This window comes from Limanda limanda, chromosome 2 (assembly GCF_963576545.1).
Source record: "Limanda limanda chromosome 2, fLimLim1.1, whole genome shotgun sequence".
NCBI classification, from domain to species: domain Eukaryota; kingdom Metazoa; phylum Chordata; class Actinopteri; order Pleuronectiformes; family Pleuronectidae; genus Limanda; species Limanda limanda.
In genome coordinates, this window is record NC_083637.1 from 400001 (window position 1) to 426672 (window position 26672).

Genomic DNA, 26672 nt, shown 5'->3' on the forward strand with positions numbered 1-26672 from the left:
GTGTTACTGACAGGAAGTGTTACTGACAGGAAGTGTAACTGACAGGAAGTGTTACTGACAGGAAGTGTAACTGACAGGAAGTGTAACTGACAGGAAGTGTTACTGACAGGAAGTGTAACTGACAGGAAGTGTAACTGACAGGAAGTGTTACTGACAGGAAGCGTAACTGACAGGAAGTGTTACTGACAGGAAGTGTTACTGACAGGAAGTGTAACTGACAGGAAGTGTTACTGACAGGAAGTGTTACTGACAGGAAGTGTAACTGACAGGAAGTGTTACTGACAGGAAGTGTTACTGACAGGAAGTGTTACTGAAAGGAAGTGTTACTGACAGGAAGTGTTAGCGTTGTATTCCCCGCTGGAAGTCGAGTCATGTGACTGATAAGAGCCAATCAGGAAGAGAACGTCAGTTTCTGTTCAGACTAAAACACAAACCCAGAGTTTTCAAACTAAAACAAGTTTACACAAGTCTCTGATTTAGAGGCTGGAGAACTCCACCAGGCGTAACCATAGCAACGGTGACTTTTAGAACTGAAGGTGTTAAAAAAAGTGACTTCTTTCCCATCACCAGCGCGTCATGTGACCCAGGAGAGAAGCATCATCACGGTTACATTAGAGGCTCTGGAAACATCTGCTGCTGGTTGTTGTTAAAGTAGAATTTTCTATATTTTGAACACGACAAACGAAATGTGATTTGTATCTTTTGTTTTTGTGCGATAGATTTGTAGACGTCTGATCTGGATGAACAGGACGAACACTTGTTAAATAAGAGATGTGACATCATGAGGTGGTCGTTGATGATTGGCCATGAACTCCTGACGCTCTTACCGCCTGACTGCCCGTGCTGCTCGTTTCCTCGCCGCCCGCATCGCCCTCATGCCACTCCTCCTCCATGACCTCATCCTCCTCTCTGCTCTCTGCAGGGAGGGCGACGCTCTGCTCCGAGCTGAACGCTGCCCACGACTCCTCCCCCTCCACCGGCTGCTCCTGCTCCCCGAAGGCGCTCCACCCCGCGTCCACCTCGCCGTCGGCGTTCTCAACGGCCGAGCTGAAGTTACCGAAACTGTCACTGACAGGGAAGTCTTCAAACTGTCCTTCATCCTGCCGCTCGTTCCCACTGCCGAGGACGCCGGGGGAGTTGAAGTCGCCGAAGTCGTTGTCCTCACTGGTGTTTGTCACTTCCTGTGCTGGAGCCGAGCTGGGCGGCGTGCTCTGCTCCTGCTCAACGTCCAACTCTTCAAAATCAGCAAAGCCCTGAGCGCCGAACGAGTCCGCGTCCCCAAAGTCCCCGAAGTCCTCGTCGTCCTCCACCAGCTGGCTGTGGTCAGCGGGCGTGGAGGGCTCCCCCTGGAGGGGGGGGGAGGGCACTGAGCCCGTGGTGCTGATGTCAGCGTAGTCTTCCAGAGCGTCTGTCGACAGCGGCCGGCCGAAAGACGTCTCCGTCTCCGTCTCATTCCAAGAGCCCTTCTCGTCCGACTGTCCCTCCTCGCTGTCTGCAGGGGCTTCAGGCGAGAGGTCGTTTCCGTTGCAGCCCGCGGCGTCTTCGGATTCGTCCCCGTCAACAACTACGTCCACAACTACGTCCACCGTGTTCAGAGAGACGGCTTCATCATCGGAGGCGGAGCTCTCCTGATCAGAGTCTGTGTGGGAGCTCCGGTCCAGGGCCTCCGCTGGAGCAGGTCTGGATTCAGGGCCGGACACGTTGGGTTCAGTTCTGTTTGTGTCCCTGAGAGTGTCCTCTGGACGTGTCCCCTGCTCTGTGTCACAGTGCTGGTCCTCTGGACGTGTCCCCTGCTCTGTGTCACAGTGCTGGTCCTCTGGACGTGTCCCCTGCTCTGCGTCACAGTGCTGGTCCTCTGGACGTGTCCCCTGCTCTGTGTCACAGTGCTGGGCGTGGCAGGACATGTCCCCCACCCAGCTGACCCCTGAGGGACTGTTCGTGTCCTTGTTCGTCGTCTGACTGAATTCTTCAGCATCGGAAAAAGCTGCAAAGTCTGCAAAATCGTCTGCTGGGCTGCTGACCAGGACGTTGCCTGTGTCCTCAGTGGACGTTCCTCTTACATGAGACAGGACAGAACTCTGGGAGGAGGGGCTTCCCTGAACGCCAAACCCGTTCGTTAGCACCGCTGAGCCTTCTCCGTTGCAGTCGGCGAGCTCGCCACCAACTGTCCTGCTCCCCGAGGCGTCCGGGGAGCAGGACGGGACTTTCCTCGTCTCAGTTCTTTCTGAGGGACAAGCGCCCGGGTGGCTCGCTGGCACGCCGTTAGCTGTGGGCCGCTCAGTCGTGGCGTTTGATGAGCCGAACACTTTGGCGCCTCTGCTGTTGCTGAGCTCGGGCGGGGAGGTGGCGTCCAGGGCTTGGGTCTGGTTGAAGGTGGTGGGGGTGTCGAACTCTGTGAAGCTGATGCTGTTCGGGACAGCAGAGAAGGTTCCGAAGTCCCCGAACTCATCTTCCTCTTCCTCTGCGCCGTCCTCCATCGGCGGCGGCGAGGAGGAGTACATGCGTATCACATCTGGCTCCATGGTTCTACGGCAGTCGACGAATCCTCCTGGCTACACCTGCGAGAACAGAGAGGGAGAAAAGACACGATCAGACCAAAGCAACCGCACTGAGTGGTTAGTTGTGTGGTCGGAGCTGAAGAGGAACAGATAATAAAGTTATGAGGAGAAACCAGAGCAGAGATCAACAGGATGAAGATGAGCAGCTTCTTCTTCGTGTGATTTCAACTCCTCCGGTTCAACACGTCTCAAACTTCACCCAAAGACTTTCATTCCTCTTCTTCTTCTTCTTCTTCTTCGCTCGAACTCAGTCACACAGAAGCTTCATCACAGCCTTGTGATCACAAACCTGTTGTTGTTCAATGTTTGTTGAATGTTCTCTTCAACACAATCAAAGTTAAATTTAGTGAGAGATTTGTTTTATATGGTGGATTCATATTTCCTGACAAGTCATCACTCATCACTGGAAACTTTACTGTTTATATTTCATGAGGAGATGTTTGATTTTCAATAGATAAATCAGCTCCTGTCATTTCAGTTCTTCTCTCACTGATCAAGTGTTTCTGGTCAGTTTGGTTTGAATCTGTTATTTGATGATATGACTCCTGATTGGTCGAGAGCGGGTATCAGCAGGACCGAGATACCACGGCTCCATGGCACCTGAGAACAAGCTCGTGAGAACAAGAAGCAAATAACAGGAACCAAATATCAAGCAACTGAGAACAGGAGCCAAAGAACCTGAGAACAAGCAACTGAGAACACGTAGCTCACCTGAAACGGAAACACTTCCGCCTCGGGCTCCTCACCTGTGTGACGCCATCAGGCTGACGCGGCTCCAGCTGTTAGCCTGTGGTTTAGCAGGCTAGCAGCTGGATGAGGAGAGCTAGCAGCTGTTAGCCTGTGGTTTATCAGGCTAGCAGCTGGATGAGGAGAGCTAGCAGCTGTTAGCCTGTGGTTTAGAAGGCTAGCAGCTGGATGAGGAGAGCTAGCAGCTGTTAGCCTGTGGTTTAGAAGGCTAGCAGCTGGATGAGGAGAGCTAGCAGCTGTTAGCCTGTGGTTTAGCAGGCTAGCAGCTGGATGAGGAGAGCTAGCAGCTGTTAGCCTGTGGTTTAGCAGGCTAGCAGCTGGATGAGGTGAGCTAGCAGCTGTTAGCCTGTGGTTTAGCTAACAGCTGGATGAGGAGAGCTAGCAGCTGTTAGCCTGTGGTTTAGCAGGCTAGCAGCTGGATGAGGTGAGCTAGCAGCTGTTAGCCTGTGGTTTAGCTAATGGAACTACAAGGCCCACACACTTCTCTGAGAGGGGTGGAACAGGGCTAGCTTAGCTTAGCTTAGCTTGGGCAGCCTGTGCTCCAGCTGAAGGCTCCTGTACCTGAGGTGTTAGCGGCTGTTGGACGTGTCACGGTCCCGGGTCCAGCTCAGACCTGAACACACTCTGGATCACTTTGAGATACAAGCGGCAGAGGAGCTAACTGAGCTAACTGCGCTAACTGAGCTAACTGAGCTAACCGAGCTAACTGCGCAGCTAATCAACACTGGCAACAAGCGTTAGCTTTAGCTTTAGCATTAGCTCCAGCTCGGTTTGACAGCTGCTGAGCAACAGTTCCACTCACCGTCACACGCCGGCTGGTGACGTCCATGACTCCGGGAAACACACGACGCTCCGCGGGTCTGGAGCCGGAGGCACCGGGGCGGGACCGGGCGAGAACCGGGGAGGAACCGGGGGAGAACCGGGGGAGAACCGGGGAGGAACCGGCTGGAAGTGAAGGTTGAGTCAGTCACCGGCTGCTGCTGCTGCTGCCTCAGTCACCCAGCATGCACCGCGCGGAGGAGGGGCGGCTCCGGAGCGAACAAATCAATATAAGATTGTTGTTAGAAGAATGATAATAACCATTTATTAGTAAAACATAAATTATCCGATTGAAGATTATTAGCAAAACATCATAAATCACCCGCTTCAACACCAACAGAATGAACAGAGAAAACTAAAAATTAAACTAAAATCTGCCTTAAAATCTTCAAATTATTAGTAATAGATTTGAAAAAACAGTATCTGTTCAAACATTAGTGGTAAAATAGGAAATTAAAAAGATACAGATATCTGATGAAACATTTTTAGCAAAAAATCCTCAAATATAATTATCTATTTAAGAATCTGGAAATTATTAGTGAAATAACAAATAAATGAACAAATAAATGAATTGAGCCAGATGTCTCATCAAACATTAATAGTAAAATATAAAAACAAATGTACCCACATATCTAAATCAAACATCCGGGAAGTATTCACAAAGTATATAGAAAATGGAGCCACATCTGGATCTCTCCTCCTGTATGTAGTTCACATGCAGATGTTAACACGGTCAAAAAGGCAAAATATAACAACGGCAAATTAAACCAAGGTAAGTAAATGAAATACATTTATTTTTTGTTGTATAGTATTTCAAGCCTTGATTGTTTAATGTGTTGTTCAGTATCGTCTGTATTATATTATTCAGCCTAAGTCAGTGTTTTGATAACTGCTTCAGATGGACGCTGATATTTATACCTGTTTGAAATTAACCTGATAATTAATCTGAAGCATTTGAATTTGATAGAATTCACAAAATGAAAATATTTAACTCATATTTTTATAAAGAACAATAGAAGGAAACAGTTCTTCACATTTGACACAGAAGCATTTTCACTGAACAATTTTCACTAAATGTTAGAAACTGATGAAGCTTCATGATGAGCAGTGCGACACCTGCTGGTCACCACGGGAAACTACAGAATCAGTGTCAGGTCATCAATGTTATTATTTTTATTCCAAACAAACCTTTGAGGTCATAAGTGATTTCATATGAGCAGAAATAGGATCAGGATCTGGGGCTCAACAATTTTCATCAAACTTAACTTTATATTAATGTGATGTCCGTCATCCCTCAGCTTCACATCGTGTTCAGCGCCATCTTGGTTTGTTGAAACCACAAATAACCATATTTGGAGGAGCAGGGGGCGGAGCCTGACAGAGAGCTGGCGGACAGGCCCACCCACACCTGCCACCTGCATCCATTGGACGGTACTAGCTGTCAATCACACTGTGGTACCCCCCCCCCCCCCAACACATCCGGTGCTTTATGGTCTGTTTGACTCTAAATGATCATAATTCACTAAATGATCATAATTCACTAAATGATCATAATTCACTAAATGATCATAATTCACTAAATGATCATAATTCACTAAATGATCATAATTCACTAAATGATCATCAGCTGTTTGAAGAAGACTTGAAACTAGAAACTGAGACAGAAACTCCTTCATGCTTCCAGTGGAGTCGCCCCCTGCTGGTCACTACACAGAACACAGGACTCCTCTGCAGTGGCTTCACTTTCTGGACCCGGAGTCAACCTCTGTTTTCATAAACTAAATATGATATAGTTTTTTACTTGTTATTCTTTACGTTCACTTCAAGCTGAGCAGGACGACACCTCTGTCTCTGGGTGGAAGGTCACACTGTCCCGATGTTGTGTGTGTTCGGGGGGGGGGCACTTATCCCAGCATTCCAAGCTCCTGTGGTCCGTCAGTGTCACCGTTAGCTGTTAGCTGTTATCTGGTCCACGTGTCGGGGGGGGGGGGGGGGGGCTGCTGGAGGCCCCGGGCCCCACAGGGCCTTGTATGGCCATGGCCACAGAGAGAGGGACGATAAGCAGCTCTGTGCATCGCTCAGTACAATGTGTGTTTCTGTTAAATTTAGAGCAGTTATCAGACGCTGCTCTCCTCCTCTTCTCTCTCTCTTCTTCCTCCTCTTCTCTCTCTCTTCTTCCTCCTCTTCTCTCTCTCTTCTTCCTCCTCTTCTCTCTCTCTTCTTCCTCTTTTCCTACGGCGGCGGCGGCGGTGTCAGAGGTGAGCTGCAGCTCAGAGACTCATCTCTTCATCAGGGTCTTCATCAGCTGGAGGACGTGAGTCACACTGCTCGGATGCTGCTGCATGTTGTCGTCTTGTTGTGTTGCAGCTCATGTTGTCGTCTTGTTGTGTTGCAGCTCATGTTGTCGTCTTGTTGTGTTGCAGCTCATGTTGTCGTCTTGTTGTGTTGCAGCTGATGTTGTCGTCTTGTTGTGTTGCAGCTCATGTTGTCATCTTGTTGTGTTGCAGCTCATGTTGATCGTCTTGTTGTGTTGCAGCTCATGTTGATCGTCTTGTTGTGTTGCAGCTCATGTTGTCGTCTTGTTGTGTTGCAGCTGATGTTGATCGTCTTGTTGTGTTGCAGCTCATGTTGTCGTCTTGTTGTGCTGCAGCTCATGTTGTCGTCTTGTTGTGTTGCAGCTCATGTTGATCGTCTTGTTGTGTTGCAGCTCATGTTGTCGTCTTGTTGTGTTGCAGCTCATGTTGTCGTCTTGTTGTGTTGCAGCTCATGTTGATCGTCTTGTTGTGTTGCAGCTCATGTTGTCGTCTTGTTGTGTTGCAACTGATGTTGTCGTCTTGTTGTGTTGCAGCTCATGTTGATCGTCTTGCAGCTCATGTTGTCGTCTTGTTGTGTTGCAGCTCATGTTGATCGTCTTGTTGTGTTGCAGCTCATGTTGTCGTCTTGTTGTGTTGCAGCTCATGTTGATCGTCCTGTTGTGTTGCAGCTCATGTTGATCGTCCTGTTGTGTTGCAACAGTGAAGTGTGATGATAGGTTCGGGTCGCAGTGAATAATTTGTTGTGTAACATTGTGGAAATGTTGTAATGTAGTTTTGCGTCATGGTATTGTGAAAATATTTCAGAGAAGTGATGATGTAACAGTTTGTTATATAAATAAAGATTTGAGTCAAGTTCAATCAACACTGTAAAACGTTATTAACTTTAAACCAGTTGAGTCTGATGTGTGAGTGAGAACCAGAGAAAGTTTCCCCCCCTTCTCTCCCTGAGCTGAGGTCAACAAGGTCATTGAGGTCGACAAGGTCATTGAGGTCGATGAAGACACCAGGACGAACACTGTCGGAGCTGAACAGAGAAACACAACAAACTCACACGTGGCAGCGGCTCCATCAGACTGTGACTAAGAGTCTGAAGTTAAATCATTTAAATGTAGTCGTTTTTCAAAGCTGCTCATGTGCTTTTACTTTGAAACAATGATGAAGATGACGTTGAGCTGGGCGTGGCCTGAAGTTGAACTTGGTGATGGATGTCAGACGTCACCGTGACCTGGAGCTTCTGTCTTTGACCTTGTGACCCAGTGGTGACTCTGCTGCTGTCGGCACTTTGTTCCATTTGCTGACGCTGGACTCAAACTCAGTTTTCAGATGAGATCAGATGAGATCAGATGATTCTCTATGATTAATGAGATGAGTGGATCTGCTCAGCTCAGAGACGTGAAGTGTTAACTGCTCCAGAGGGAGGAGGCGGAGCTTAGACCGCGGTGGATCTGTTTCTGTTTCTCGTCTCCTCGTCGTCTCACAGCCTGTTATCGTCTCTCCGGAGGACAAGTGGACGTTTTATTATCTTCACTGTTTCTGTCTCCAGGATGAAAACTCCTCTCGTGTTTTTGTGAAGATTCTGATTTTAAAAAGCTTCATTGTTGAGTTTTCTGAGTTTGAGTGAAGGTGAGTTTATTCTCAGTGAATCTGCAGGACAATGAGCTTCATATATTTAAAACATATAGTAACAGGTTTGTGTAAATCTCACCCTGCTACTGTATTTGTTATACATTATATAAATGATCTTGATGTTTTTTGTGTTATGTGAGTTTAAATGTGATGAAAAGTATTTTATGATTAACGTTTTGGGATGAGAAGGTGTGAGATGACCATAAAACAACATATTCACATAAACATGGAGGGTGAATACAAAACTTCAGAAAATGTAACTGATTCAAATGTCAAGTATGTATATATGTATACATGTATATTGATGACTATATATAAAGATGATCAGTGACTGTATATAAACAAAGACATTGGGCCAGTCACAGCCATTCGTTTGAAATGGGGCGGGTTGGACACATTGATTGACAGGAGGCATTTCATGAACTACAAAGATGGCTGCCACTGACATGCACATTTTACAGTTGTATAAGTACTGTCAGGATTTAACGGTCATGACATGGTATCGTGATCTGATTGGTTGTAAGTTTATCCAATCACATGCCATGTTGGATCCACTCAGTCTCAACAGGATCACACAGAACCCACAGAACTAAAGTGTCTGTTTGTGTCTTGCAGGTTTAAGGGCGCTCCTTCACCATGAGCCGAACCAGGGTCACACCCCTGCTCACCGCCAATCAGCTGCTTCTCCTGGTGACCTTCATCTCATCTGAACTCCAGTTATCTGCAGCAGGAGGTTCTGCTGAGGCCCTCAGGTCCAACAGCTCAGCCAGCAACACAACCAAATGTGGCGGAGGCACCACCTGCAAAGAGGGCGTCATCCTGCCCATGTGGAAGCCGGACAACCCGGCCTTCGCCGACCGCTTCGCCAGAGCCACCATTTACTTTGTGGGGTTGGCGTTCATGTTCCTGGGTGTCTCCATCATCGCTGACCGCTTCATGTCATCCATCGAAGTCATCACCTCCCAAGAAAGACAGATCACCATCAAGAAGCCAAACGGCGAGAAGGTCACCACAACGGTGCGGATCTGGAACGAGACGGTTTCCAACCTCACCCTGATGGCGCTGGGCTCCTCCGCCCCGGAGATCCTCCTGTCGGTCGTGGAGGTCTGTGGTCACAACTTTGACGCCGGTGAGCTCGGCCCCAACACCATTGTAGGGAGTGCGGCCTTCAACATGTTTGTCATCATTGGCCTTTGTGTGTCTGTCATACCCGAAGGTCAGACCAGAAAGGTGAAGCACCTGCGGGTGTTCTTTGTCACGGCCACCTGGAGCGTCTTTGCGTACATCTGGCTGTACCTGATCCTCGCCGTCTCTTCTCCAGGGGTCGTTGATATATGGGAGGGGCTTCTCACACTCTTCTTCTTCCCCATCTGTGTTGGCTTCGCGTACGTGGCCGACCGCAGACTTCTTTTCTACAAATACATGTACAAACGATACAGACCAGGGAAGCATAGAGGAATGATCATCGAAACTGAGGGAGAACCGGAGCTTCCCTCAAAGGTCCACGTTGAAATGGACAGAAAGATGCTCAGCTCGCGAGGGGAGGAGTTGATGGACGGAGACACGGGGTTCGATAGGAAGGAGCTGGAGGAGGAGGAGGCCCGCAGAGAGGTGGCCAGGATCCTCAAGGAGCTGAAACAAAAACATCCAGAGAAGGAGATGGAGCAGTTGATGGAGCTCGCTAATTATCAGGTTTTGAACCAGCAACAGAAGAGTCGGGCGTTCTACCGCTGTCAGGCGACCAGGATCATGACGGGAACAGGAAACGTCCTGAAGAAGCACGCAGCTGATCAGGCCAAGAGAGCCAATCTGCACAACAGCTCCTCTGAGGTTTCAGCCAACAACGCCTCCTCCAAAGTGTTCTTTGACCCTGGTACGTACCAGTGTCTGGAGAACTGCGGCAGCGTGGCGCTCAACGTGGTGCGTCAGGGCGGAGACCTGACGAGCTCGGTCGCCGTGGACTACCGGACAGAGGACGGCACCGCCAACGCCGGCTCAGACTACCAGTTCACTGAGGGAACGGTTGTGTTCAAACCAGGCCAGACCGAGAAGGAAATCCGCATTGACATCATCGATGATGATATTTTCGAGGAAGATGAACATTTCCTGGTCTACCTCAGCAACGTGAGAGTCACATCAGAAGGTGCTGGCTCGGAGGGGGGCGGGGCTAACCACGTGGACGCCCTGGCAGGTTTAGGTCTTCCGTGCACCGCCACTGTCACCATCTTTGATGATGACCACGCTGGTATCTTTACGTTCGAGGAGCCGGTGGTGACTGTGAGCGAGAGCATCGGGAGGATGGAGGTGAAGGTGGTGCGGTCCTCAGGAGCTCGAGGAGTTGTGGTGGTGCCGTACAAAACCACGGAGGGGACGGCTAAGGGAGGCGGCGAGGACTTCGAGGACACACACGGAGTCCTGGAGTTTGACAATGATGAGATCATGTGAGTACAAATGTTCTTCATTGAAACTGCTGCGAGTTGAGAACTGATTCCTCTGCAAGGCATTCTGGGAGTTAGAGTCTTTGTAGGGGTTAACAAGTGTTCACAGAGAGACCTGTACCTTGTCAGGTGAGTGTATCTAATGGTTTTGACGATGGTGGACGTGTGGTTCTGTGAGTCCATGAAGCCACTTCAGCTACAGAGACACTGAAGGTCACGTCTCAACCAGGAGGAGACCACCTGATGTCTCTGAGGACACTGGGCTGAACCCACAGCTTTTAGTCTTCAGACAGAGACACAGAAAACCTGAGGCTTTAAAATATAAAGTTTATTTATTTATAACAGAACAACAGGTTCTTCTCCAAACAACAATATTCTACCTTTAACGAGGAAGTGATGGTCACATGACAACCGGATCAATACCACGCAGCTGTTATAAGAACTTGGTCTGATTGGTGGCTGAGGCTCAGGTTTACATGCCTCACATATCTCTTCATACACTGTTTCCATGTCTGTGGGCAGCAGGAATGTAACGCAACACATTTATTTCCAGAGCATAAACACGGCCGCTGGCTGTGAGGGAGGAGGAGCACATCTTGAAAAGGAAAAGGTGCCGTACTGGTCCTGTGTTTCACTTTATTAATGAGGATGCTGAGAACCAGACGCTGCCTTATATAGATCAACTGTGTCACTCAGTGAAGTGACTTTAATTCAACTCGGTGGGACGGAGGACGTCGTCCTCACAGATCCGCTGCTCATTGGACAATAAATATATATTTATTTATTTCAACATGTTTCTGCTGTTGACCTGAGACGAAGGGACGAGGCCTACAGACACCACCTGATGGTCTTCACACTCACTTTGTGTAGTTTGGGACCTTCATGTTTACAGATAAATCTCTTATGAATTCACTGAATTCCTCTCGTCATTAGTTTTCATTGTGTCTTTACTTTGTGTAGAGCAGGTTTGTGGATGTGTGTTGATAGAGATCCGTTTGTGTGTCTGTCGCACTTCCAGCTCAGTGTTTCACACGTCCGTTGTGGTGTTGTGAGTCTGCAGCGTCTGGTGTGTAGCAGATAAACATCATGCAGCTCTCTTCCTTATTAGGACAGCGTGTGTCCGGCGGCAGCAGCATCCTGCTCATCGTCCTCGGATCAGCTCATAAAGCAGCCGGACGCCTGGAGGGGAGGGGCCTGCTGGCCTCAGGCCACGCCTCCGCCCTCACCACTGGTTACCTGCACACAACAGACAGACTGTAGCTGTGTGAGTCACTGGTCTGTAGACTGTAAATCACAGGACTCTTAACGTTCTCCTGAAGTTCCACAGAATTCTCCCCGCTGAGCTTTTTACTCTCATGCAAACATCTGATGTTCAAACTCCTGAATGATGATCGGACTTCTGACTGAGCTTCATAAACCCACAAACTCAACCTGAAGCAACACAAGTGGACCAGATCCTGAGGAGGCTGAGGGCTCATCAGCCTGTTAGCATGTTAACCCAGCCTGCTAGCTCGGTAGCCTGTTAGCTCGGTAGCCTGTTAGCTCGGTAGCCTGTTAGCTCGGTAGCCTGTTAGCTGAGTAGCCTGTTAGCATGTAAACCCTGCCTGCTAGCTCGGTAGCCTGTTAGCTCGGTAGCCTGTTAGCTCGGTAGCCTGTTAGCTCGGTAGCCTGCTAGCTCGGTAGCCTGCTAGCTCGGTAGCCTGTTAGCTCGGTAGCCTGTTAGCTCGGTAGCCTGCTAGCTCGGTAGCCTGCTAGCTCGGTAGCCTGTTAGCTCGGTAGCCTGTTAGCTCGGTAGCCTGCTAGCTCGGTAGCCTGTTAGCATGTTAACCCAGCCTGTTAGCTCGGTAGCCTGTTAGCATGTTAACCCAGCCTGCTAGCTTGTTGGCTTGGTAGCTTGGTAGCCTGGTAGCCTGTTAGCTTGGTAGCCTGTTAGCTTGGTAGCCTGTTAGCATGTAAACCCTGCCTGCTAGCTCGGTAGCCTGCTAGCTCGGTAGCCTGTTAGCTCGGTAGCCTGTTAGCTGAGTAGCCTGTTAGCATGTAAACCCTGCCTGCTAGCTCGGTAGCCTGCTAGCTCGGTAGCCTGTTAGCTCGGTAGCCTGTTAGCTGAGTAGCCTGTTAGCATGTTAACCCAGCCTGCTAGCTTGTTGGCTTGGTAGCCTGCTAGCTTGGTAGCCTGGTAGCTTGGTAGCCTGGTAGCTTGGTAGCCTGGTAGCTTGGTAGCCTGTTAGCTTGGTAGCCTGTTAGCTTGGTAGCCTGGTAGCCTGTTAGCCTGGTAGCTTGGTAGCCTGGTAGCCTGTTAGCTTGGTAGCCTGTTAGCTTGGTAGCCTGTTGGCGGGTTAGCATGTTGGCGTGTTAGCATGTGGCTCTTCCTGCAGCCTGTGGTCTATAGAGAGACAGTAAAGTCGCTGTTTTTTCAGATGAATTCTTAAATGAAAATAAAGATTCTTCTGATTATCGATCCACGATCTGGACGTTTTAAGATGAAACACAAACTTTCTAACACGATGATGAAAACATTGTGTGTTAGAGTTAAAACCTGCAAACCAACAATCTGCTGACATGAAATAAACATGCAGATGGATGGAGGCCGTCTGTTTCCTTGGCACACACAGACACACACACACACAGACACACACAGACACACACAGACACACACACACACACACAGACACACACACACACACACACACACACAGATCGGTCCAATGAGGGCGGCCGTCGCCTGCAGCAGATTCACCCGTCCAGACGGTCCAGCACTGGAAGACACTTTGTGTGTCCTCTATTCTAACTGGTCTGAGCTGGAGACTGGTTGGTTATCTGACGACCTGAGTGCTATGAGGCGTGGCTGCAGGACTCGTAGATTCCGACTCCTCGTGACTTTGTGGTTTTGAACAGACTCGAGCGCAGAGATGAGGGATTTGTTGTCAACTCTGAAATTAGCTTCACCCGGGAACTTCCTTTGGTTTTCGGTTTAGTGAGTAGCCCGAGTATAATCGTCAGGTGTCAAAGGTTACGTCCCATCAAATGACTTCATCGTCACCAACGAGTGAGTTGATCTGTCTTCATGTTGGACGTGAGGACATTTATCGTCCCCGATGTCCTCTGTCGTCTCATGTCAGCAACCGACCTAGCTCTGTGGCGCTCTGTTGACCGATGTTCTGATTGGTTGAAACACTGCTGCATGTTTCTCTAATGTTTCTCAGACAAGGCAACATGTCGTAAAACAAGCGCACAAACACGGAGGATTCTGGATTCATGAGATTATCTCCAACATGTGACTGTGCTGGAGATCATCTCATTCATCCAATCTGAGCCTGAGATGTTCACAACAAGTTAGCCTCAATATTAGCATCGTGCTTACTTCAGATCTCAGCTCCACGTGCACAACTTCCACATGTTGGGAAATTCACCTTTACTGAGATATGATTGGACAAGGTTTGAGGGAGGGGCTTAATGAACAGTCTGTGATGTCATCAACTCGCCAACTGATCACAGATCACATGAAGGGTGAACTTGTTTTTCTGATTGTTGTTCTCCTCCTCTTCACTTGTTCTCTCTGGTTCTCGACCTCGGACGTCTTCTCGCTCCTCCTGTGGAAACCTCCTCTTCTGCTTTCTCTTTCTTTCAGCAAAATTATTGAGATCAATATAATCGATGATGAAGAATATGAGAAAAACAAGAACTTCTTCCTAGAGATTGGAGAACCTCAGCTGATGGAGATGAGTGAGAGGAAAGGTGGGGGCGTCGCCTTCCTGTGCTGTAACCCCGCCCACATCCCTAACCACCTGTGATCCTTGTTAATCTGAACTCACCTCATGGCTTCAAAGAGAAAAACATCTGAATCTCACTGTGACAGTTAAAGTCATAATGAACCTGAACCCAGTGTGACATCACTCTCTGATGATGTCATCGTCTCTGATGTCATCCACAGTACTTCAGTCTAAAAGCAGAAGTTCCGATTCTGCAGAACTTCTGTTTTTCCTTCAGTATCGAAGTCCATTCAGCTGCTTTTATTTTGAAAGGACATGAGCTGATAACAGTCAGTTTAGTGACTTTTATTTTAACAGTTTGACTTAATGTAAAACGATACAGGAAATAACTGTAGCTGACTTCACAGCTAACTCACTGTCTCCATGGCAACATTAAACTTCCTGCCCAATTTCCCCAAAGCATTGTGGGAACTGTAGTAGACGTAAAGATTATGACTCATCATTTTCATGCAGGTTTCTTTACAGCAGCACTGAAAGTAATGGAACTGGACCATTTTGACTGAAATGCATTCTGGGAGTTGTAGGCTTCTTGACTTTAACTCCATGAGAAAGTCGTGTTAGTTTCATTGTGACTTTAACCAGAGAAAGTCTGCCCCCTGCTGGCTGGATGAGGTGAGCTCACCCCTCCCCCTCCTAACTGTGGTGTCCCCACCGTGACTCAGCCGCCATGTGGACGGACTTCTGTCCACCTTAATCTGTCTGTGTCGGCGTTTGTGTTTGAATGTGTGTTGTTGGACTAATGCATGAACTCTGACCTCTGACCCCCCCCCTCCACTGTTGTTGTCTGTACTCTGTCGTCCGCAGGAAGACAGTAACCGTTAGAATAATTGACCACGAGGAGTACGATAAGCAGGCGACCTTCTACATAGAGCTGCAGGAGCCGTACTGGAACAGGAGGAGATGGACAGGTGTGAGGAGGCACCTTGACCTCTCCACTGACCTTTGACCTTTTCTTCATCTACCATTTCCTCTTTTGTTCCTCTGATTTCGCTGCTGTCGCTCTGTTCCTGTTTCTCTGCTGTCTTCATGACGCCTTTTAGGACACGTGGGTCAGATAGGACACGTGGGTCAGTTAGGACATGTGGGTCAGTTAGGACATGTTGGTCAGATAGGACACGTGGGTCAGATAGAACATGTGGGTCAGATAGGACTTGTGTGGGTCAGTTAGGACATGTTGGTCAGTTAGGACACGTGGGTCAGATAGGACATGTGTGGGTCAGTAAGGACATGTGGGTCAGTTAGGACATGTGTGGGTCAGTAAGGACATGTGGGTCAGTTAGGACATGTGTGGGTCAGTAAGGACATGTGGGTCAGTTAGGACAAGTGGGTCAGTTAGGACATGTGTGGGTCAGTGAGGACATGTGTGGGTCAGTAAGGACATGTGGGTCAGATAGGACATGTGGGTCAGTTAGGACAAGTGGGTCAGTTAGGACATGTTGGTCAGTTAGGACAAGTGGGTCAGTTAGGACATGTGTGGGTCAGTAAGGACATGTGTGGGTCAGTAAGGACATGTGGGTCAGTTAGGACATGTGTGGGTCAGTGAGGACATGTGGGTCAGTTAGGACATGTGTGGGTCAGTTAGGACATGTGGGTCAGATAGGACATGTGTGGGTCAGATAGGACATTTGTGGGTCAGTAAGGACATGTGGGTCAGTAAGGACATGTGGGTCAGTGAGGACATGTGTGGGTCAGTGAGGACATGTGGGTCAGTTAGGACATGTGGGTCAGTTAGGACATGTGGGTCAGATAGGACATGTGTGGGTCAGTAAGGACATGTGTGGGTCAGTAAGGACATGTGGGTCAGTTAGGACATGTGTGGGTCAGTAAGGACATGTGGGTCAGTTAGGACATGTGTGGGTCAGTGAGGACATGTGGGTCAGTTAGGACATGTGGGTCAGATAGGACATGTGTGGGTCAGTAAGGACATGTGGGTCAGTTAGGACATGTGGGTCAGTTAGGACATGTGGGTCAGGAAGAACATGTGGGTCAGTAAGGACATGTGGGTCAGTAAGGACATGTGGGTCAGTTAGGACATGTGTGGGTCAGTAAAGACATGTGGGTCAGTAAGGACATGTGGGTCAGTAAGGACATGTGGGTCAGTTAGGACATGTGTGGGTCAGTGAGGACATGTGGGTCAGTTAGGACATGTGGGTCAGTTAGGACATGTGGATCAGATAGGACATGTGGGTCAGTTAGGACATGTGGGTCAGTTAGGACATGTGGGTCAGGAAGGACATGTGGGTCAGTAAGGACATGTGGTTCAGTAAGGACATGTGGGTCAGTTAGGACATGTGGGTCAGTAAGGACATGTGGGTCAGTTAGGACATGTGGGTCAGTAAGGACATGTGGGTCAGTTAGGACATGTGGGTCAGATAGGACATGTGGGTCAGTAAGGACATGTGGGTCAGTAAGAACATGTGGGTCACTTAGGACATGTGGGTCAGTCAGGACATGTGGGTCAGATAGGACATGTTGGTCAGTTAGGACAAGTGGGACAGTTAGGACATGTGGGTCAGTTAGGACATGTGGGTCAGTTGGGACAAGTGGGACAGTTAGGACAGGTGTTAGGACAGTTTGGACAGGTGTTAGGACAAATGGGTCAGTTAGGACATGTGGGTCAGTTAGGACAAGTGGGTCAGATAGGACAAGTGTGGGTCAGTTAGGACAAATGGGTCAGTTAGGACATGTGGGTCAGTTAGGACAAGTGGGTCAGATAGGACATGTGTGGGTCAGTAAGGACATGTGGGTCAGTTAGGACATGTGGGTCAGTTAGGACATGTGGGTCAGGAAGGACATGTGGGTCAGTAAGGACATGTGGGTCAGTAAGGACATGTGGGTCAGTTAGGACATGTGTGGGTCAGTAAGGACATGTGGGTCAGATAGGACATGTGGGTCAGTTAGGACATGTGGGTCAGTTAGGACATGTGGATCAGATAGGACCTGTGGGTCAGTTAGGACATGTGGGTCAGTTAGGACATGTGGGTCAGTAAGGACATGTGGGTCAGTTAGGACATGTGGGTCAGATAGGACATGTGGGTCAGTAAGGACATGTGGGTCAGTAAGAACATGTGGGTCACTTAGGACATGTGGGTCAGTCAGGACATGTGGGTCAGATAGGACATGTTGGTCAGTTAGGACAAGTGGGACAGTTAGGACATGTGGGTCAGTTAGGACATGTGGGTCAGTTGGGACAAGTGGGACAGTTAGGACAGGTGTTAGGACAGTTTGGACAGGTGTTAGGACATATGGGTCAGTTAGGACATGTGGGTCAGTTAGGACAAGTGGGTCAGATAGGACATGTGTGGGTCAGTAAGGACATGTGGGTCAGTTAGGACATGTGGGTCAGTTAGGACATGTGGGTCAGGAAGGACATGTGGGTCAGTAAGGACATGTGGGTCAGTAAGGACATGTGGGTCAGTTAGGACATGTGTGGGTCAGTAAGGACATGTGGGTCAGTTAGGACATGTGGGTCAGTTAGGACATGTGGATCAGATAGGACATGTGGGTCAGTTAAGACATGTGGGTCAGTTAGGACATGTGGGTCAGTTAGGACATGTGGGTCAGGAAGGACATGTGGGTCAGTAAGGACATGTGGTTCAGTCAAGACATGTGGGTCAGTTAGGACATGTGGGTCAGTAAGGACATGTGGGTCAGTTAGGACATGTGGCTCAGTAAGGACATGTGGGTCAGTTAGGACATGTGGGTCAGATAGGACATGTGGGTCAGTAAGGACATGTGGGTCAGTAAGGACATGTGGGTCACTTAGGACATGTGGGTCAGATAGGACATGTTGGTCAGTTAGGACAAGTGGGACAGTTAGGACATGTGGGTCAGTTAGGACATGTGGGGGGACAGTTAGGACCGATGTTAGGACAGTTAGGACAGGTGTCGGGACAGTTTGGACATGTGTTAGGACAGTTAGGACAGGTGTCGGGACAGTTTGGACAGGTGTTGGGACAGTTAGGACAGGTGTTAGGGCAGTTAGGACAGGTGTTAGGACAGTTAGGACAGGTGTTGGGACAGTTAGGACCGATGTTAGGACAGTTTGGACATGTGTTAGGACAGTTAGGACAGGTGTCGGGACAGTAAGGACAGGTGTTGGGACAGTTAGGACCGGTGTTAGGACAGTTAGGACAGGTGTCGGGACAGTTAGGACCGATGTTAGGACAGTTAGGACAGGTGTCGGGACAGTTTGGACAGGTGTTAGGACAGTTAGGACCGGTGTGGGGGGGTCAGGTGCGTTTGAGTCAGGTGTGGTGTGGTGTTGCGATGTCTCTTGTGTTGAACCTGACCTTCAGGTTGAGGACAGGTATTGTCTGTCTTTGTTCCTGCTTGGTTTCTCTGACTTGTCTCTCGTCTGTCTCCTCTCTTCAGCTCTGTTGCTTCAGGAAGTCGGTAAGACGATGGATTGTCCTTCTTGTGTCCTGCTGCTGTTTTCTCTCAAACACTGAATCATGATCAGTTTAAAGATTCACAGGAAGTCACAAGCTTCTCACTTCTCTCGTGTTTGTTTTCAGGTGGATTCGTCCAAACAGGTGAGTCAGCACTTTGTCTCTAATGAAGTGACACACGAGTGTTTTCTGTTGATCTGAGTTAATTTCATTCTTCTTGGATTCTTACAAGACAAGCGGCCGTATGGTAAGAAACTATTTGTTCTCAAAGTGTTAAAGGGAACAGATTATGAAAGTTCCACTTCTGTTGCGTCTACACGTTACTGTGGAATCTGTCATGTCCGCCGTCCCAAAGCTCTGGAGACAAACATCTCCTGAGGTTTGTTCTGGTTCCTCAGAGACGTCCTGCTTGAGTGACTGAGAATGAGCTTCAGTACCCCCCCCGGCTACCTGTTTACCTGTTTACCTGTTTACCTGTTTACCTGTTTACCTGTTCACTTGTTCACCTGTTAACTTGTTTACCTGTTAACTTGTTCACTTGTTCACCTGTTAACTTGTTTACCTGTTTACCTGTTCACCTGTTCACTTGTTCACCTGTTAACTTGTTTACCTGTTAACTTGTTCACCTGTTAACTTGTTTACCCGTTAACTTGTTAACTTGTTAACTTGTTTACCTGTTCACTTGTTATCTTTTTCACCTGTTAACTTGTTTACCTGTTAACTTGTTTACCTGTTATCTTGTTTACCCGTTAACTTGTTAACTTGTTAACTTGTTTACCTGTTCACCTGTTAACTTGTTCACCTGTTCACCTGTTAACTTGTTCACTTGTTCACTTGTTCACCTGTTCACTTGTTCACCTGTTAACTTGTTCACCTGTTAACTTGTTCACTTGTTCACCTGTTCACTTGTTCACTTGTTCACCTGTTCACTTGTTCACCTGTTAACTTGTTCACCTGTTCACCTGTTCACCTGTTCACTTGTTCACCTGTTTACTTGTTTACCTGTTAACTTGTTCACCTGTTCACTTGTTCACCTGTTTACTTGTTTACCTGTTCACTGGTTCACCTGTTCACTTGTTTACCTGTTAACTTGTTCACCTGTTAACTTGTTTACCTGTTAACTTGTTTACCTGTTAACTTGTTCACCTGTTCACCTGTTCACCTGTTAACTTGTTTACCCGTTAACTTGTTAACTTGTTTACCTGTTCACTTGTTATCTTTTTCACCTGTTAACTTGTTTACCTGTTAACTTGTTTACCTGTTATCTTGTTTACCCGTTAACTTGTTAACTTGTTAACTTGTTTACCTGTTCACCTGTTAACTTGTTCACCTGTTCACCTGTTAACTTGTTCACTTGTTCACTTGTTCACCTGTTCACTTGTTCACCTGTTAACTTGTTCACCTGTTAACTTGTTCACCTGTTTACCTGTTCACCTGTTCACTTGTTCACCTGTTTACTTGTTTACCTGTTAACTTGTTCACCTGTTCACTTGTTCACCTGTTTACTTGTTTACCTGTTTACCTGTTCACCTGTCAACTTGTTCACTTGTTCACCTGTTCACTTGTTCACCTGTTAACTTGTTCACCTGTTCACCTGTTCACCTGTTCACTTGTTCACCTGTTTACTTGTTTACCTGTTAACTTGTTCACCTGTTCACTTGTTCACCTGTTTACTTGTTTACCTGTTCACTGGTTCACCTGTTCACTTGTTTACCTGTTCACTGGTTCACCTGTTCACTTGTTCATCTGTTCACTTGTTTACCTGTTTACTGGTTCACCTGTTCACTTGTTCACCTGTTCAACTGTTAACTTGTTCACCTGTTTACTTGTTTACCTGTTCACCTGTTCACTTGTTCACCTGTTAACTTGTTTACCTGTTAACTTGTTTACCTGTTAACTTGTTCACCTGTTCACCTGTTCACTTGTTTACCTGTTCACCTGTTCACCTGTTCACCTGTTCACCTGTTCACTTGTTAACTTTTTAACTTGTTTACCTGTTCACTTGTTTACCTGTTAACTTGTTTACCCGTTAACTTGTTAACTTGTTAACTTGTTTACCTGTTCACCTGTTTACCTGTTCACCTGTTCACCTGTTTACCTGTTTACCTGTTCACTTGTTTACCTGTTTACCTTTTCACTTGTTTACCTGTTCACTTGTTTACCTGTTCACCTGTTCACTCGTTTACCTGTTTACCTGTTTACCTGTTCACTTGTTTACCTGTTCACCTGTTCACCTGTTTACCTGTTCACCTGTTCACCTGTTTACCTGTTCACCTGTTCACCTGTTTACCTGTTCACCTGTTCACCTGTTTACCTGTTCACTTGTTTACCTGTTTACCTGTTCACCTGTTTACCTGTTCACTTGTTTACCTGTTTACCTGTTTACCTGTTCACCTGTTTACCTGTTCACTTGTTTACCTGTTTACCTGTTCACCTGTTTACCTGTTCACTTGTTTACCTGTTTACCTTTTCACTTGTTTACCTGTTTACTGGTTCACCTGTTCACTTGTTCACCTGTTCACCTGTTAACTTGTTCACCTGTTTACTTGTTTACCTGTTCACCTGTTCACTTGTTCACCTGTTAACTTGTTTACCTGTTAACTTGTTTACCTGTTAACTTGTTCACCTGTTCACCTGTTCACTTGTTTACCTGTTCACTTGTTTACCTGTTCACCTGTTCACCTGTTCACTTGTTAACTTTTTAACTTGTTTACCTGTTCACCTGTTCACTTGTTATCTTGTTCACCTGTTAACTTGTTTACCTGTTAACTTGTTTACCTGTTAACTTGTTTACCCGTTAACTTGTTAACTTGTTAACTTGTTTACCTGTTCACCTGTTTACCTGTTCACCTGTTCACCTGTTTACCTGTTTACCTGTTCACTTGTTTACCTGTTTACCTTTTCACTTGTTTACCTGTTCACTTGTTTACCTGTTCACCTGTTCACTCATTTACCTGTTTACCTGTTCACTTGTTTACCTGTTCACCTGTTCACCTGTTTACCTGTTCACTTGTTTACCTGTTTACCTGTTCACCTGTTTACCTGTTCACTTGTTTACCTGTTTACCTGTTCACCTGTTTACCTGTTTACCTGTTCACCTGTTTACCTGTTCACTTGTTTACCTGTTTACCTGTTCACCTGTTTACTTGTTCACTTGTTTACCTGTTTACCTTTTCACTTGTTTACCTGTTCACTTGTTTACCTGTTCACCTGTTCACTCGTTTACCTGTTTACCTGTTTACCTGTTCACTTGTTTACCTGTTCACCTGTTCACCTGTTTACCTGTTAACTTGTTAACTTGTTCACTTGTTCACCTGTTCACCTGTTTACCTGTTCACCTGTTTACCTGTTCACCTGTTCACCTGTTTACCTGTTCACTTGTTTACCTGTTCACCTGTTCACTTGTTTACCTGTTTACCTGTTCACCTGTTTACCTGTTCACTTGTTTACCTGTTTACCTGTTCACCTGTTTACCTGTTCACTTGTTTACCTGTTTACCTTTTCACTTGTTTACCTGTTCACTTGTTTACCTGTTCACCTGTTCACTCGTTTACCTGTTTACCTGTTCACTTGTTTACCTGTTCACCTGTTCACCTGTTTACCTGTTCACTTGTTAACTTGTTCACCTGTTTACCTGTTTACCTGTTTACCTGTTAACTTGTTTACCCGTTAACTTGTTAACTTGTTTACCTGTTCACTTGTTTACCTGTTCACCTGTTCACCTGTTTACCTGTTCACTTGTTAACTTGTTCACTTGTTCACCTGTATACCTGTTCACTTGTTTACCTGTTCACTTGTTTACCTGTTCACCTGTTTACCTGTTTACCTGTTCACCTTTTCACCTGTTTACCTGTTTACCTGTTTACCTGTTCACTTGTTTACCTGTTCACCTGTTTACCTGTTCACTTGTTTACCTGTTCACCTGTTCACCTGTTTACCTGTTTACCTGTTAACTTGTTCACTTGTTCACTTGTTAACTTGTTTACCTGTTTACTTGTTCACTTGTTTACCTGTTCATTTGTTTACCTGTTCACTTGTTCACCTGTTCACTTGTTCACCTGTTCACTTGTTTACCTGTTCACTTGTTAACTTGTTCACTTGTTTACCTGTTTACCTGTTCACTTGTTAACTTGTTCACTTGTTTACCTGTTTACCTGTTCACTTGTTTACTTGTTTACCTGTTTACCTGTTCACCTGTTTACCTGTTCACTTGTTTACCTGTTTACCTGTTCACTTGTTTACCTGTTTACCTGTTTACCTGTTTACCTGTTTACCTGTTCACTTGTTTACCTGTTCACTTGTTTACCTGTTTACCTGTTCACTTGTTTACCTGTTAACTTGTTCACTTGTTCACCTGTTTACCTGTTTACCTGTTCACTTGTTTACCTGTTCACTTGTTTACCTGTTTACCTGTTCACCTGTTTACTTGTTTACCTGTTCACCTGTTCACCTGTTTACCTGTTTACCTGTTAACTTGTTAACTTGTTCACCTTTTCACCTGTTTACCTGTTTACCTGTTCACTTGTTAACTTGTTAACTTGTTCACCTTTTCACCTGTTTACCTGTTTACCTGTTCACTTGTTTACCTGTTCACTTGTTTACCTGTTTACCTGTTCACCTGTTTACTTGTTTACCTGTTCACCTGTTCACCTGTTTACCTGTTCACTTGTTAACTTGTTCACCTTTTCACCTGTTTACCTGTTTACCTGTTTACCTGTTTACCTGTTCACTTGTTCACTTGTTTACCTGTTCACTTGTTTACCTGTTTACCTGTTTACCTGTTCACTTGTTTACCTGTTCACTTGTTTACCTGTTCACTTGTTTACCTGTTTACCTGTTTACCTGTTTACTTGTTTACCTGTTAACTTGTTCACTTGTTCACCTGTTTACCTGTTTACCTGTTCACTTGTTTACTTGTTCACCTGTTTACCTGTTTACCTGTTTACCTGTTCACCTGTTTACCTGTTTACCTGTTCACTTGTTCACCTGTTTACCTGTTTACCTGTTCACTTGTTTACCTGTTTACCTGTTCACTTGTTTACCTGTTCACCTGTTCACCCGTGGACCTTCTCAGGAAGAGATGTCTACAGGAAGGTCCAGGGCCGGGAGCACATCGCCCCCTCGGCCATCATCAACATCACAGGTACATTCTTCTGTCCATATATTCTCCATCCATCTATTAACTCATCCATCCATCCCTCTGTTCATCCATTCGTTCAATATTTGTGTCAGGGGAGGGGGGTGAGGAGGTTTGGACGAAGAAGGATGACGAGGAGCGGCGGATCGCGGAGATGGGTCGACCAACGCTGGGCGAACACGTCAAACTGGAGGTCATCATCGAGGAGTCGTACGAGTTTAAGGTGCAACTGGTTTACATCCGCCACATAATCAGAACACCTGAGTTATTACTTGTACAGGCTCATGTTTTTCTGCTAAGCTAACTAGCGTCTGTCTGTTATCATATCGTGATCCTCTTAAAGATCTCCTCAAAGTTATTGATCATAGAAATGTAATGATCTTCAGGGGGAAGGTAAATTTCTCTCATTTTGTCAGTTTGTCAGATGCTCGAGAGCAAACGCACAGAACCCGGCATTATTTATTAAGAATTGTTATTATTATTATTTCTTTATGAACCGGACCTGAGCCAGATGTGGAGCCGAGGACATTTGGCTCGCGTCCAGAACAAAAGCTGAAAAGAAAGTATTTGAACATGATGTTTCTCTGACTCCTGTTCTGTTCAGAGCACCGTGGACAAACTGATCAAGAAGACCAACCTGGCTCTGCTGATCGGGACCAACAGCTGGAGGGAGCAGTTCGTGGAGGCCATCACCGTCGGCTCGGGTAACGACTCCACCGGAGAGCCTGGCTCTTCTTGTCTCTGTTTCGGTAGTTTGTGGATCTGAGGGTGAAACGAATAGAACAGGAGAAGACGCAGGCTCCTCGAGTAGCGTCACTCAAGTGTCCCTCAGTGTTGACTGGAGCGTCTTCCTCAGGTGACGAGGACGAATCCGGCGAGGAGAAGCTGCCGTCCTGTTTCGACTACGTCATGCACTTCCTCACCGTCTTCTGGAAACTCCTGTTTGCCTTGGTTCCTCCCACGGACTACTGGAACGGCTGGGCCTGCTTCGTGGTCTCCATCTCTGTCATCGGCATGCTGACGGCGGTGATCGGGGACCTGGCGTCTCACTTCGGCTGCACCGTCGGCCTCAAGGACTCTGTGACCGCCGTGGTGTTTGTGGCTTTGGGGACTTCAGTACCAGGTCTACCACCAACCTGACCTTCTGTGAAGCCCACTGCGATGCACTCCATTCCCTTCATCCCTACTCTCTCTCTCTCTCTCTTCCTCAGACACCTTTGCCAGTAAAGTGTCAGCCATCCAGGACCAATACGCCGACGCCTCCATCGGCAACGTGACAGGAAGCAACGCGGTCAACGTCTTCCTGGGTATCGGCGTGGCCTGGTCCATCGCCGCCATCTACCACTACTCCCAGGGCCAGCAGTTCAAGGTGGACCCCGGAACGCTGGCCTTCTCCGTCACACTCTTCACCATCTTCGCCTTTATCTGTTTCGGTGTCCTCCTCTACCGCCGGCGGCCGGAGATCGGGGGGGAGCTCGGTGGCCCCCGGGTCCCGAAGATTCTCACCACCTGTTTGTTCTTCAGCCTGTGGTTGATTTACATTGTCCTCTCCTCATTAGAAGCATATTGCCACGTACAGGGATTCTAAGATGTATGCTTCTGGATTTACAAAGGCTCCGTTATGATCCTGCATATTCTGACAGGCTCCTCCCATTTCTGTTATGTGTCTAAATGTTGTCAGATTCCTGAGAGTTGCTGGATTCCTTACGGCTCTTGAGGAACTGCATCTTCAACAGGTTTTTCAATTTTGGATCAAATCTATAATGCTCATCGGTTCTTTGCTGATCTGTCGGGTAAGAAACACAGAGAAACATATTCTGACGGATTCTTTCTGGTAGTTTTACGTTCTTTAAAAAGTTGAAACCATCGTTAACCCCCTGTTTAGTTTATTAAATCCCAAAGTTGTTTTTTTAGGCTTCTACTGGTTCCTTGTTTATATGAAGGTAACAAAGGTTCTTGCATATTTTTGCAGGTTTCTATTAGTTCTGTTATTTGTCTAAAAGTGTGGAAAGACGTCCAAGGTCGATCACAGCTCCTGGAGTTCTCAAGGTGACTGTCGGTTCCTGCAGTTTCACAGGTTCCTGTTTGTTTTTTTCACGGGTTTGGAGGAACATCAACTATTTCCTTTTTGGTTCTGCCGGCTTTCTATGGCGTTGACATGGTTTCCTAAAGATTCCGATGGACACGTAACAGTTCTAACACTTGTCTGAATATTTGAACTGTACAGATGTTGTGGGTTTTTGAATTGCTAATGGAATCAAACATCTTGGGTCTCTGAAGGTTCCTGAATGATGCCACAGATTTTTGAGTGTCTCTTTCAATCTCTGAAGGTTTTTGGGGGAACCCTGAAACTTGTGAACCCTCTTTCTAACCTGAGACCCGTTGGACTGATGTCTGGCTGCTGAGCGCTGGCGACCTCTGAGACTTTTTAGTTTTTTAGTCACTTACCTCCTGAATATTTAAAGACTTTTATCTACATCACCAAACATTCACCTGTACCTTTAAGCAAAGTATTACTTTAATCTTGACGTGCATGGATTTGAATCCACAACCACTGTAGTGACACCATCAGCCGTGGTGACGGAGGCGGCTCCTGCTGCAGCGATAGTGATGCACCTTTGTGAATATCTGCACTGAGTTTGAAACACAGTTAATTTTGAAGTGTAGGAAGTTCCATAGTTTGGTGTTGAACCAGAGACTCTGTTCTATGTGTTGCAGCAGGGAACTTTACTGTTATAATGCTGTGTGTGTTTGTGTGTGAGTGCACGGACTCACACAACATGGACGAGCAGAGACATCTCACTATAGTCTCATGTGATTGGCTGTTTGGATGTTTTCCTCTAAATATTAAAGTTCAGTAAGTCACATGTT

The 26672-nt window shown here is 46.9% G+C and overlaps 2 protein-coding genes across 15 annotated transcripts in view; one reads left to right on the forward strand and one right to left on the reverse strand.

Annotated features, from left to right (window-relative positions):
• aftpha (aftiphilin a) overlaps positions 1 to 4280 on the reverse strand; it is a 12555-nt gene extending 8275 nt beyond the window's left edge. For all 6 annotated transcript variants that reach the window (XM_061095689.1, XM_061095697.1, XM_061095678.1 and 3 more), the window contains exons 1-2: positions 4108 to 4280; positions 828 to 2558 (exon numbers count right to left, since the gene is read on the reverse strand). In XM_061095689.1, the coding sequence (XP_060951672.1) occupies positions 828 to 2522 (1695 nt within the window). In that variant the 5' untranslated portion in view covers positions 2523 to 2558; positions 4108 to 4280. The remainder of the gene's footprint in view (positions 1 to 827; positions 2559 to 4107) is intronic.
• Positions 4281 to 8801: 4521 nt separating this feature from the next.
• LOC133028717 (sodium/calcium exchanger 1-like) lies at positions 8802 to 26666 on the forward strand. Of its 9 annotated transcripts, XM_061095708.1 has the most exons (9): positions 8802 to 10506; positions 14132 to 14238; positions 18648 to 18668; positions 18791 to 18812; positions 23743 to 23807; positions 23897 to 24024; positions 24406 to 24505; positions 24646 to 24924; positions 25013 to 26666. In XM_061095708.1, the coding sequence occupies exons 1-9, from the start codon at positions 8891 to 8893 to the stop codon at positions 25387 to 25389; spliced, it is 2715 nt and encodes a 904-aa protein (XP_060951691.1). In that variant the 5' UTR covers positions 8802 to 8890; the 3' UTR covers positions 25390 to 26666. The 9 variants fall into 9 exon arrangements, with proteins under 9 accessions (XP_060951691.1, XP_060951700.1, XP_060951708.1 ...); XM_061095717.1 differs by lacking the exon at positions 18648 to 18668; XM_061095725.1 differs by lacking the exons at positions 14132 to 14238; positions 18648 to 18668 and adding an exon at positions 15078 to 15181.
• The last annotated feature ends 6 nt before the right edge of the window (positions 26667 to 26672 follow it).

Excerpts from the sequence above, each read along its gene's own strand:
- LOC133028717 (XM_061095708.1), top strand. The coding sequence starts at position 8,891 with ATGTGGAAGCCGGACAACCCGGCCTTCGCCGACCGCTTCGCCAGAGCC. Across the intron at positions 14,239-18,647 it reads GGAGATGAGTGAGAGGAAAG|CTCTGTTGCTTCAGGAAGTC; the intron begins GTGGGGGCGTCG and ends TCCTCTCTTCAG. Across the intron at positions 24,925-25,012 it reads TTTGGGGACTTCAGTACCAG|ACACCTTTGCCAGTAAAGTG; the intron begins GTCTACCACCAA and ends TCTCTTCCTCAG.